General features: G+C 35.3%; 1 protein-coding gene across 1 annotated transcript in view; it reads left to right on the plus strand.

Moving 5' to 3' along the window:
• Window positions 1–13,511, plus strand: part of LOC114327995 (uncharacterized) — a 116,098-nt gene extending 102,587 nt beyond the window's left edge. The window contains exon 11 of the mRNA XM_028276727.2: window positions 7,288–13,511. Coding sequence (XP_028132528.2) covers window positions 7,288–9,305 — 2,018 coding nt within the window. The 3' untranslated portion in view covers window positions 9,306–13,511. The remainder of the gene's footprint in view (window positions 1–7,287) is intronic.
• The last annotated feature ends 940 nt before the right edge of the window (window positions 13,512–14,451 follow it).

The raw sequence follows: 14,451 nt of genomic DNA on the forward strand, positions 1-14,451 counted from the left end.
TTTAATAATGCGTTAGTTAGATGGCTCTACTCTAGTTACTTGGGAACAAAAAAGAATGAAGAAAATTGCTCCATGGGAAGCCGAGCAAATGCATTTTTTTAACGTATACCGATTTTGAACTTTGAGATTAAATATTCTCCAATCTAATTTTTGATTGGAATTTTGCCATTTTTGGCAATTTTCACTCGTAATATCGATAGTTTTTAGTAAAATAATATGTTATGAGTATGTTAAAGATATTAAAATTGGTGTGGAGAAAGAGAACAAAAATAAAAAGGTGATGGTTCAAAAATTATGATCCTATTGTTTATATCTTTGCCGTAAATGCCGGTCAACTTTGGCCGGTTGTATCTCAGGAACCACTCATCATAATTAAACGTTTTTTCTTTTAAAATAAGCGTCCTGCCGATTTTTTTCCAATACCGTTTTCACGATTTAATTTAATTTAATATTTCCCGAGATATTCTATTTGTTTATAAGCCAAAACGTTGTTTATAATTTTAAAATATTCCTCACGCCGCTTATATAGTCCAATTGCAATTCTGTAAAGTACGTTAGATAGGTACAGTGTCTTTTTATACAAAAATCATAGTTATTCTTATGTATCATAATTATTGTGGTTATTATAGCGGCCGTAAATTTTTAATTAACATTTCAATTGTTGCCAAACTGTTCAGTCAATTTCCATCGGCTTCTGGAGTTATAATTTATACGAAAAGAGCTTTTATATTACCAAGTTATTTAATTATTGATAAACAATTACTTATCTAAAATTTTAGTTGAAAATTAAAGATTTTGTTGGAAAAACCCGCATTTTCCGGGGAAAATTTTCGTCGAAGTAAATAAGGAAAAACACGTCTCTATGCAGAATTTAATTACGGTGAATTTTTATTTGGGTTTTTTGGTGTAAAGTTAAAATCTTTGGAGTTGTAGAGCATTGAAAAAACACGATTTTCGGGCGCCATTTTGTTTATAAAAAAGTAGCACACTATCTGCGGACTTTGCATACCTATATTATTAATTAATATATTCAATCATAAGATTCGATTTCAGCAATAAAATTACTGGTAAATAACTTTTCCTTGTATTTTGCTAATTAGCCCAGAGTACTAGTAAACCCATGTTTTGCTGTTAACTTATTTCTCACTTTTCTTCCAATCAGTAATAGTAAATTTCTTTAATCTCTTGCCAGTTCATTCCTCAATCTCTCTTTTGGTCTTGCTATTTTCTTGCCTCCATATATCTTTGATATTACTTTACTAGACGACGCTAACATTGAAGTAGTAAAACAGCTCACATACTGGGTGTGCAGATAAATGAGCACGGAGCGAGGAGGAGGAAATACGGAAACGGATAATGCTCGCTAACAAAGCATACTTCTCTCTGTCGCAAGTGTTTGGATCCAAAGACATCCATAGGGAAGTAAAGTTTAAAATATAAATAAAAACATCATACGTACAATATAGCAACATCTAGCGTAGAAACATGGATCATGACAGAAAAGACAATAAACCTTATTAATACTTTTGAATAGTCTAGTCGCAATATAGGGGGTTCCGTGGACACTTTTAGTTCGCCGCGATTTGATGGTGGTATTATAGGTTTTTTGGGTCGCTGAATCCAGTGGAAATGGTCTGGAAGCCCAAATGTGGTGCGTTTAATTGTTATTAACAAATTATGGTAAAATTAGGTGTTTTTCAGGAGTTATTAGAAGCCCTGTATATAAATTGATAGTGTTAAGGTCTTTTCTGGTGTATTTTCGGTCGCTGAATCGAAGGCGACTAGTCGCGATTACTCAAAATATGTTATTATTTTGTTAATAACAAAATAATAGTTTATTCGCCGAAAAGCTCGAAATGCGCTATCTACAGCAAGTTTGTAGTCTTTTTCATAGAATTTTTATACGCTAAATCGATTGCCGCTAGTCGTGATAGCTTAAACCACGTTCCGACTTTGTTATTAATAAATTATTGCAAAACTAACGGTTTATAGTACGTTCACTCACGGTTTTTTCTCTAAATTTTAAAAAACCACTTGGATTGACATGGAATTTGGCATACACAAGTGATATTGTGCCGATGTCTGCTTTTACCCTGGGGGTGATTATGTACGCAACCTCTTTACGGGGGTGAAAAAAGAAACCTTTAAAATAAGTCCGGCAGTGGATAAACTGATTAATTCTAAGCAGCTTTTGTTCTATACAGTTTTTTCACAAGTCAATACTTTTCGAGTTATTTGGTTTTTTTGTTGAAAAATGATGAACATATTCACTCGTAAATAACTCGAAAAGTATTGACTTAGTGAAAAAACTGTATAGAACAAACGTTGCTTAGAATTAATCAGTTTATCCAATTCCGGACTTATTTTAAAGGTTTCTTCTTTCACCCCCGAAACAGGGTGAAACTCACACCCAGGGTAAAAGCACACATCGGCACAATATCACTTGTTTTGTTTGACATGTTAGCTACGTGCATGCCAAATTTCATGTCATTCCAAGTGGTTTTTTTAAATTTAGAGCAAAAACCGTGAGTAAACGTACTATAAACCGTTATTTTGATTAACTATTTAGATGGGAAATAAGCCACAATTAAATTGAAAAAATAATTTTGTTAACGTTTCGAAGCTCAAATCGGGTTTCGTTTTCAAAATACAAAATACTACTGTATTTATAGTATTTATATTAATTTATGTATAAACAGTATATACTGGAAGAATTGCAACACCTTGTTCAACAACTAAATATACATTGCAACGATTATGGACTAAAAATAAATGTGAAGAAAACCAAGTTGATGGTATTTACAAAAGCACAAAACATCAGAGTTAGACTAGTACTGGATAATACAGAAATTGAGCAAATATCTTCGTACAAATACCTTGGAGCATGGATCACAGAAGATACTGATCAGACAAAAGAAATAAGATGCCGCATTGAAATTGCACGATGCATTTTTAACAGAATGAGGAAACTTTTCTGTAATCGCAATATCAATATCTCCGGATAAGAATGCTTCGTTGTTATATTTTCTCCACCCTTTTGTATGGGGTTGAGACATGGACACTAAAACAATCCAACATTAAAAACCTGGAAGCATTCGAAATGTGGTGTTATAGACGTATTCTGAAAATATCATGGACAAATCGTAAAACAAACGCACAAGTGCTCGAACAACTAGGAAAACAATGTGAAGTTTTAAATTCCATAAAAATCAGGAAGTTGGAATACTTGGGGCACATCATGAGAGGTGAAAAATACGAACAATTAAGGAATATAATGCAGGGCAAAATCAAAGGCAGAAGAAGCGTAGGAAGACGTAAAATCTCGTGGCTACGCAATCTCCGTGAATGGTTTGGATGCAGCTCAATTGAACTGTTCCGGCGCGTAACCAACAAAATTATAATTGCCAGAATGATTTCCAATATCCGATAGGAGCGGAACTTTAAGAAGATATACAAATTACTATAGTAGTATTTTGTATGTTGACAACGAAACCCGATTTGGGCTTCGAAACCTTAATAAAATTATTTTTTCAATTTAATTGTGGCTTATTTCCCATCTAAATAGTTAATCATAAAAATGCCACAAGGAAATAGCTTCAGAACAAAACCGTTATATTTGCAATAATTTATTAATAACAAAGTCGGAACGTGGTTTAAGCTATCACGACTAGCGGCAATCGATTTAGCGTATAAAAACACTATGAAAAAGACTACAAACCTGCTGTAGATAACATTTCGAGCTTTTCGGCGAATAAACAATTATTTTGTTATTAACAAAATAATAACACATTTTGAGTAATCGCGACTAGTTGCATTCGATTCAGCGACCAAAAATACACCAGAGAAGACCTTAGCACTATCAATTTATTTACAGGGCTTCTAATAATTCATGAAAAACACCTAATTTTACCATAATATTTGTTAATAACAATTAAACGCACCACATTTAGGCTTCCAGAACACTTCCATTGGATTCAGCGACCCAAAAAACCTATAATACCAACATCAACTCCCGGCGAACTAAAAGTGTCCACGGGGCCTCCTATGTTGCGACTAGACTAGAAAGAAAGATATTAACAGTAGGAAGACCAAGGAATAGGTGGATAGACGAAGTGAGAATCGATGCTAGAGATATTGAGGGTGGATAAACTGGAGGAGAGCTGCCAGGGACGGAGATACTTTTAGGTGGATGCTGGGTGAGGCCAAGGTCCGAATTTATTGCCATGAACACATTTAAGCTGCTAATTTTCAATGTGTTTTAAATGTACATATTAATTTTTTTCGTATCCAGAGAAAAGTAATAAATATTTTTGAAAGATTTAAACGCAGAATGAAAGATTACGTTATTACCGAGGGCCGAAACTTCCTAAAAACTTCTATAATGTTTATTTTAATAAGCTACAGGCCCTGTAACTCCTTTCCACTCCAGTACCCTCATGTTGAAACTGCTGAAAGCGTTTAATATCAACTGTAATAAAGAGATCACAGAGATAACAGCTTTGTTAACTTCTGAATCCTGAAAAACAAACAAACATTTTCTAAAGTTAGTGTTTTACGGAAATTTGTGAAAACTAAATGTTGTTGAGCACTGCCTTTAATATGTTCTAAAGTGTTAAGATTTGTCATAGATTATTCTTTTATTAGATATAACAAAATGGGAGGGTCCCTAGGTCTCTAAAAAAACTTGAGTTTTTTGGACCACTCTGCTACAGGGGTGAAAAAAAGAGAAAATTTAATGTGATTTTGAATTGCACATATTTCATTCAAAAGAAACTTTATATTTATTCTAAGGGACTTTCGGCCCTCGATAATAAAGTAGTCTTTCATTCTGCGTTTAAAACATTTAAAACACATAGAAAATTTTGCATTTTGCTCCGTTCCCCTTAATTATTTATTTATCTAAAACATCGGTGTTCATACCTCCATTGTCGCAACACAACTTGGTACGACGCCATGTTCGTATGCTCATCTGTCTCAGCATGTCCTGAGTTACTGACGTATTACTTTTCAAATATAGGAAAGAGTTTGAAAATCTTACAATCGCCATGCGGTGTTATAGTCCAAGAGGCAGCGCTGAAAAATCTCTTTGAATTTACTAATGCTAGATTTGTCACAGTTGATTACTGTGACTGTGTAGAGAAACATACTGCGGTCGGTTAAGCGCAACGTAGAACAGGGGTTACTGAGCGGGTATCAAAGTTGCTTTCCTACGAAGGTAATTAAATCCATTTACTAAGGCTGAAAATCAGTACACACATTCTAAATTAAGTATAAATAAAAGTTATTATAGTCGGTCAGCTGTATGATGGGACAGAGCCGGTCGGTCGGCCCCAGTGAATGTACAGGGTTATTCACTATATTTTGACCCCCTTGCAAACTGCTTTATTTACAGAATTAGAAAAAAATGTAAAATACAGAAGTTATTCGATTTTTTAATTATGATTTTTTGACATATATATCGTACTAGTGACGTCATCCATTTGGGCGTGATGACGTAATCGACTATTTTTTAAATGGGAATAGGGGTCGAGTGGTAGCTCATTTGAAAGGTTATTCAATTCCCTATTCAGCAATATAAACATTCACATGATTAATTATACAGGGTGTCCAAAAATTTTTTTTTAATTAAATTAATTGTTTAATTAATAATCCAAAAAAAAAATTTGGACACCCTGTATAAATAATGATCTTAATGTTTATAGTACTGTATAGAGAATTGAATAAACCTTTCAAATGAGCTAGCACACGACCCCTATTCTCATTTAAAAAAATAGTCGATTATGTCATCACGCCCAGATGGATGACGTCACTAGTACGATATATGTGTCAAAAAATCATAATTAAAAAATCGAATAACTTTTGTATTTTACATTTTTTTCTAATTCTGTAAATAAAGCAGTTTACAAGGGGGTCAAAATATAGTGAATAACCCTGTACATTCATTGGGGCCGACCGACCGGCTCTGTCCCGTCATACAGCTGACCGACTATAATACCTTTTATTTATATTCAATTTAGAATGTGTGTACTGATTTTCAGCCGTAGTAAATGGATTTAATTACCTTCGTAAGAAAGCAACTTTGATACCCTCTCAGTAACCCCTGTTCTACGTTTCGCTTGACTGACCGCAGTATGTTTCTCTACACAATCACAGTAATCAACTGTGAAAAATTTAGCTTTAGTAAATTCAAAGAGATTTTTTAGCGCTGCCTCTCCGTCTATTATGGCGACTGTGAGATTCTCAAACTATTTCCTATATTTGACAATAAAAGCTTGGCGATCTCTGTTTCGCAGGTCCTTATTCGAAACATACCTGCGTTTTCTAACCTCCTCTTTAACGAAATCCCCCAGTGCATTGTCCGGCGTTGTCATACCTGGACTTCTTGGGGGCCAAGGAATTAGAGAACCTCGCCCAATCCATCGGTTCTTGAAGATTTCATTCAGGCCTTTGCGAACAACGAGAGCAAAATGGTATGACGCGCCATCTTGTTGAAAATAAACAGTGTCAGCCGTGCCCTGAGCTGTCAATTACGCTAGTAACCACTCGTTGATTATCTGCAGATAAGTGTGTTAAGTTATGGAGCCTTTAAGAAATATGGCCCAAGCAGATAAGTTGAAATAATTCCAACTCATATCATAACATGAGGCGGGTTTTTTTCACTTCCTCGAAGAAGTGAGGGTTGTTCTTTGCCCAGAAATAAACATCTAGTTTTCGAGAAATCGCACACTCACCGCTGAACAGAACATTTTGTTTGCCACATGCTCTCGGAAAGCGTTAAAGCAGTAATTGACACGCTTCAATTGTATACTCACTTGTGGCCGCCATCATGTTTTAATCGCAACTACTGTTGTCTGGTCTGTATGCGTGGGTGGCGTGACCAGACAAGTGCCCTTGACGATGCGCATGCACAAATAAACATTAGCGCGGTGTTGAAAAATTATTACTATGAGTGTAAAGGAACTTTCTGGCCACCCTATACAAACAAAAGATTTTCACGGATAAGTTTATTGTATTTTGTTTCTTAAGTAATAACGAGAGTAAGCGATAGCTTATCGGCTTAAGTCAGTGGCGAGTGGCATACTAAAAGTGAATAGAAAAGTAGCCTACTTTTGCAATGTCTAAACAATACCTTGAGAATTATAAACATTTGGGTAATACAAAACCAAAAATTTTATGAATAACTAAGCACTAACTATCTAAACGCACCGAAAAGTAATGAGTAAGTCTATTTAATATATTTTGATTTATTGAAAATAATTTTTCATCGTATTTTTGTATTAATTTCAGGAAAAACAGTGTCGAAGAAACCTGTAACAGAGACATTACCTGAAGAAACAACGCTGTATGATTCATCTCCAGAACAACATGTGATAGCGTCTGAAGGGGAAGCACTGATTAATACCGAACCTGAATCTGACCAGCCGATATCCCCTCCTTTCGTTAAAGCACCATTAGAAGATCGTTCCAAATATGAGAAGTTAACGCAGGGGGTGTATGATGCAACTTCGTCTACCAGCAGCTCAGACGAAGATGTCAAATCAAAGAAAAAGAAGAAAATAAACATTCCAGAAAAGCTGCATTCAGTCTACAAGACAGTAGAAATACCGATAAAGAATCTGAGGTCCGATAGAAATAAGTCAGAAAAGAAGAAAAAGAAGAAAGGGGAGAAAGTTGCCGGTAATGAAAAAAGCGCGGAGAGGGGATCTGATCCTGAATCTGATGACGATTCTATTGGATCTGCGAGCGATCTACGAGAGGAAGAAGATAGTCGAAGGCCCGCTAAAGATGATGCTATCAGTGAAACCATCAGCGAAAGTATCAAAACTTGCGGATCGTCCGCTTATCACGCCGAATGCGAGAGCATGGCAACACATGAAGAAGACTGTACTAGTAGAATTATAAGGACCAAACAACGACAAGAGACTAAAAAAGCAGCTGTGCAATCTGAGGACATGCTCTTCGTAGGACACCAGTATGGAGAGAAACCGTTGTTGATGGACGACGAATTGGACTCAGACTGTGAAACCAAACAGTATAATAATAAATGGGCGTCGAAAGATGTTCGAACGAATAAGGCTGATATTTGGATAGCTCCGTCTAGTAGCTTTGAAGATAATAATGACGTTTTTGCTTTAGCTCCCTTTTCTAAATTAAAGCCCAAACTTGATTTAGAAGATAACCTTGAAACGGACCAAAATCCCATTGTAACGAAAACTTTTGAGGACGACTTTACAGAAAGTGGTGAAAATCAAGTAGTTACTGCTACTACACCGAACTCAAACCCTTTTTTAGAAGATTTTATTCCAGCGGAACCATCCTTACCAACACCGAGCATAGAAGTCCCTAGTCATAAATTAAACTACTTCGATGAAGTCAACTTTCAACCTAACTTTGAAGCATCTTTCCCGGACCTACCTAAAGAACACAGAGCCTCATATGAAAGTGTGGAATTGCGGGTCAAAAGGGAACCTATGGACTTTCCCAATAAAAGCAGCGCGGAACTTCGTGCAAAAAGAGAACCCACGGATTTTCCCACCAGAGGTAGTGTAGAGCTTCGCTCCAAAAGGGAACCCATGGACTTTCCTAATAGGGGCAGCATAGAGCTTCGTTCTAAAAGAGAAGTCTTAGATTTTCCCAATAGGGGCAGTGTAGAGCTTCGTACCCAAAGGGAACCAATGGACTTTTCTAACAGAAGCAGCGTAGAGCTTCGTGTCAAACAGGATCCTATCGATATCCCGAATAGGGGAAGTTTCGAACTCAAACGTGACAATTATGACAGTCGGAGGGAAAGCTTTGAACCTAAAAGAGAGAGCCTAAAACGGGAAAGCATGGAAATGTCTAAGAAGGAACATCTTTTCACAGAACTGCTTCTACCAAATACTTACGTCAGTAAGAATTTACCATCTCCAATGTCTTCTCGGAGCAGCTTAAAACTAGAATTTATAGACGAGAATCAGACTCAGGATGGTGGTCACAAAAACAAGAAAGACAAAAAGAAGGATAAAGAGCAGAAAACTAAGTATTTCTTGATCGATGATAACCTCTCTGACGACAGCAGTGCATTTGCTGGTAAACCGAAGAAGTCGTCTAAAAGCGACAAGACTTCGAAGAAAGCGAATTCCAAGTCGAAAAAATCCTCTAAGGACCGAAACGATGGCGGTTTTAGTAATATGAGCTTTGAAGATTTCCCTTCAGACGACAGAGAGATAATCGAGAGTTCCATCATGCCTTTCGAAGTACTGAGAAGTCCCGAGCAAGAACAAAAAAGCTTTGGGATGAAACGAATTGGCAATCCATTTTCCTGATTCTGTTTTACGATGCCAAGAGTTATTTATTGTGGATTTGTTACTATACCATTCTAGTTCATAATATTATAGTACAGATGAAGAGTAGCTATTTTGAAACTTATCAGTAATGATACCTTAGGCTGTGCGCTTATTTTGCAGCTAGAATTTTATTGTTAATGCGATGTATAGCGTCTACGTTTGGCATCTATGTTTTTCTCGTAAGTCTTTTATATCTTTTATATTAAAACTTGAGTGATATACAGTAAAATACCTCTATGAGCGTATATCGAATATTTTCAAAAAAAACTACATTTTGCAGTTTAGGCTCGACTTAGATAAAACCTTTAAGTATTCCACTAAGTAAAAAAGTATTAATCACACACATTAAAATCGTTTTCCTTCTGGTTATGAATTGGTATTTAATAGGATGATACATGTTTCGGCCTCTCGGCCTCATCAGCCATCCAAGTAGAATACACACCCACAACCAGAAAGGAAACGACGTGTCTTGGAACTACAAAGTTTCAGTAAGGAAGCACAAAAGCGCCATCTACTCTATTACATAGCCATCAGAGTAGATGGCGCTTTTGTGTTTCCTCACTGAAACTTTGTAGTTCCAAGACACGTCGTTTCCTTTGTGGTTGTGGGTTTGTACTACTCGGATAGCTGATGAGGCCGAGAGGACGAAACTTGTATTGTCTAATTGAAGTAGTTTAAGAGATAATTACGTTTTTTTTATTAATTTCGTAGCAACGTTAGCACCCTGTAGAATTGTACAGCTAATAATAGCACTAACTGCTCCTTTGTGTTAATTCAGTTTTATTATTTAAACATTTGTCGAATATATTATGTAGCTTGTGATAAAATCATAGATGGCAGATGTACTAATGCTAATTATTATTATCATCTTAGATGTTTATAAAACTTATGAATGATGAAAATTAAAGTACGTACTATTTGCAAGGTTCGAACGGATACGTAATACAAATTGGCAACTCTATTGAAGAAAGTATCGAAATTTGTTATCTTGAGAAAATTATATAAGGTGTCCCAAAAGTAACGGGACGGTCTTATATCTCGCGAAATATACCTCGTATCAAAAAACTGAACAATAGGTTTTCAATATTTTTCAAAAATCTATCGAATGACACCAAACATGACACTTTCCTCCACACCCTGTAATAAAAAAGGAGGATTCCTATTTAGATTTTTAAGTTAACCCCACCCCACCTCCAGGGCGTGTAGTGGGAGGGGGCATGTTTGGTATCATTTGTGGCAATAAAATGGAAAGAAGAAGAAGTTGTCAACACATATGGGATGAACCAAGGCTCCGTTGCTCAGAATCGGTTAGAGATGTGGGTGTGGTTCTTTACATTTTCTTATTAGCTGAGAAATAGATGATAAATAATAGACAAAAATAAAAAAAGGAAAATAGCTACTAGAGCTAAACTAGGACATAATGGACAAAAGAAAATAAATACATAATGAATCAATATAAAGGCGAAAGAGCGCCACTTTGATCTTTTAGTTTTAAAAGGGAAGACAAAGAAAAACTCTTTAAATAAACCAAACAAATTAAAATTAACTAAATAAAAATAATTATTTCAAGATAAATATAAATTCATATAAAGATATGTAATAAAGATAAATAAAACCTACCTTATCATTTCTTACTCAGTTGACCAGAGAGAAGGTAGATGGATAATTTAACAAGCAAACATTATTAAAAATGAATACTATTTAATAAACAAAAAAAAATATAAAAAAAAAGAAATTAATGTGGACCTCTTTCTGGTTTTACATTTTTTGTAAGAGGTATTATCCACAGATACAAATAAATACAATATTAAGTTGGTACCTTTGTGTCTCTGCAAAAATGTCCTGCAGCTTTCAACGCTAAGTCCAGATATTACGGTCACTTTTCGCTTCACTGGTAGGTACCACAAAAATACACCGCTGATGGTACAATTTTTTGAGTATACAGTAGTACATATGTAGTTTGAAAAAAAACCGACTTCATGTCACTACGGTTATTAATAAGAACTGCTTGAGATGAGATTTAATTAACCATGAACTGCATTCCAAAAGAACAGGAGGTGTTTTCCACCGAAATAAAATTGACTACCGACCATCAAACCCTGTAGCCATATCGATGATCTTCATAGTAGCATCTCAATGCAAACTATTCCCGGTGTTTTAAGATGACACTACACAGTTAGAGGTTCGACTTCTTTACATCGTTGGCTGATCGATAATGCTCTCCTTTGAGTTCCTACGATCGCTTCTAAGACCCCCAGAAGAACTCCACCTTTTTTTCCCCAGGTCTCATTACCCTGATACAATCAACCAATTGAAGAAAAATAAACATCCCTGAAAAGCACCACTTTTCTCAAATATATCGCAAAACGTTAGTCCAGCCAATCAAAAATAAGATATCATGGTCTCAAATGGCAAATATTAACCAATCCTAGCAAAATACTAAGCCCTGCTCTTTTTGCATGACATAATATGTAGCGAATAAAAAACCAATACAGTACTCTGTGTTAAGATGCCAATAAATTATAATCATTAGTTAGAAAAATAAACGATATAAGACCTGGAAGCATGGGCGCCCATACCCATGGGCAGGGGGGGCCGTGGCCCCCCCTAGCCATTCGTGTACTTTAAACTAGGTATATATTGTCATCCAAAGAATACAACATTGTGCAACATCTTCACGTTTGGCCCCTCCCGAAAATTTTTATATGGGCGCCCATGCCTGGAAGGTTTTTGGTGTTTATAGGTAGCAATTAGATTATTTATTTCCACTTCGGCTTAACACAAGATAGCTAATTATTCATTCCAAATGCGACACACTTAATTAAAATATTATAAACAGACTTGAGTGTCTAAACAACTTCAAATAAACAGATAGATTCGTTTCTTCTTAAATTACACATAGTTTCAAAAGTTATGCATCACCCCTCGTATTCACGATGTTTACGCTTTTATAAATCCGTATCTTTATCACATATTTAATGGGCCTTTTTTATAAAAATATACCATTTTCGGTTTTTTATTTTATTTGATTACCCATTTAATTAACCTGGTTTTGCCAAGGTGTAAATATTTGAAAAATTTATTCTGGTGAAATTTTTGAAAACGTGATTAAAAATGAATCGTACTTTAATTTCTGAGTTGGACCGTATAAGAATTATTGGTGGAAAGAGTGGGTGTTTCTCAGAGTGATGTCTTACGGATATGGAATAGGTTCCTGGAGACAAACTCGATACGGAATAGAACTCGGTCTGGTAGACCCCGAGTTACCAATGATCGACAGAATAGATATATCAGAATTTCCATCTGTACAAATTCTTCTATGTCTGTACCAGGCCTCCAAAGAGAATTCAGGCATGCTACAGGAGTCAGAGTATCGTTGACTACAATAAGAAGAAGAATTTTAGACTCAGGTTTGAGGAGTCGTCGACCAATAAGAGTTCCTCAGCTACAACATAGACATGTTTTGGACCGCCTCCAGTGGGCTCAAGAACACATACAGCTCCCCCAACAATTTTGGAATTTTGCGCTTTTTTCAGACGAGACCAGAATCTGTTTAAATAGTGATAACCGGCGAATTCGTGTGTGGCATAGTTATGAAGCTCTTGTTGGCTCTCGCCACATACAAATTCGTCGGTTATCACTATTTAAACAGATTTTGGTCTCGTCTGAAAAAAGCACAAAATTCCAAATCAGTTGGGGGAGCTCTATGTGTTCTTGAGCCCACTGGAGGCGGTCCAAAACATGTCTAGGTTGTAGCTGATGAACTCTTATTGGTCGACGACTCCTCAAACCTGAGTCTAAAATTCTTCTTCTTATTGTAGCCAACGATACTCTGACTCCTGTCGTATGCCTGAATTCTCTTTGGAGGGCTGGTACAGACATAGAAGAATTTCTACGGATGGAAATTCTGATATATCTATTCTGTCGATCATTGGTAACTCGGGGTCTACCAGTCCGAGCTCTATTCCGTATCGAGTTTGTCTCCAGGAACCTATTTCATATCCGTGAGACATCACTCTGAGAAACACCCACTCTTTCCTCCACGAACCGATGTGAATGGCCTTCTTCAACTAAATCGATAATTCTTATACGGTCCAACTCAGAAATTAAAGTACGATTCATTTTTAATTACGTTTTCAAAAATTTCACCAGAATAAATTTTTCAAATGTTTCCCCCTTGGCAAAACCAGGTCAATTAAATGGGTAATCAAATAAAATAAAAAAACCAAAAATGATATATTTTTTATAAAAAAGACCCATTAAATATGTGATAAAGATACGGATTTATAAAAGCGTAAACATCGTGATGCATAACTTTTGAAACTATGTGTATTAGAAAATAAATTAAGCCTTAATCAAGTGTTCTTCAGGATGAGTAAATAAAACAAACACATGAATTCACTATAATGAAAATTCGAGTCGTAGAATATATCCTCAAGCCACAATTCTTAAAAGACACAGATCCTAAATGGATTTAAGAATCGTATGATATACAGGGTGAAATGAAAAATAATGTTTCCTGCAAAAGATGGAAACAAAAAAAAATATGAAGTGTTTTCGTATCGTTACACATTCGATAAATTTTAAAAAAATATTAAACACGTATTTTTCAGTTTTTTGGTCGGATGTTCATTTCGCGAAATATTCGACTGTCCCGTTTCTTTTAGGACACCCTGTTTAATCATGTTCAATATAATCATGTTCTCATGATTTTTCTTTCCAACTTTGTCAAAGTTTACCTTCAACAGGAAGTCAGAAGAACATCAAAACAAAATATTTTGAATACAAATTAAAATACAAATTAAACGATAATGAAATTGATCAATGAGAAAAACAATTTTTCGATGTTGAAATGGAGATAAGGACTAAAAATTTTTAAAAAGATAGATAAGTATGAGTTTAAAGTAATAATTGCCGTTAATCAAAATTATGATATAGACTAAACTAGAGTTAAAAAATTGAGTATTTTTCAAATTGGAAATGTATTTTTGTGTAAGAACGGAGAGGATATAAAGAAATTACAGGTGTAGATTGTTAAATTCATCGTATAGTTAAAAGTACTATGTTTTTGTAAAATACAGGATGCCGTAAAATTTTACATTTTATGATTTATGTTTTGAAGTAT

The sequence above is a fragment of the Diabrotica virgifera genome, chromosome 1, assembly GCF_917563875.1.
Source record: "Diabrotica virgifera virgifera chromosome 1, PGI_DIABVI_V3a".
NCBI classification, from domain to species: domain Eukaryota; kingdom Metazoa; phylum Arthropoda; class Insecta; order Coleoptera; family Chrysomelidae; genus Diabrotica; species Diabrotica virgifera.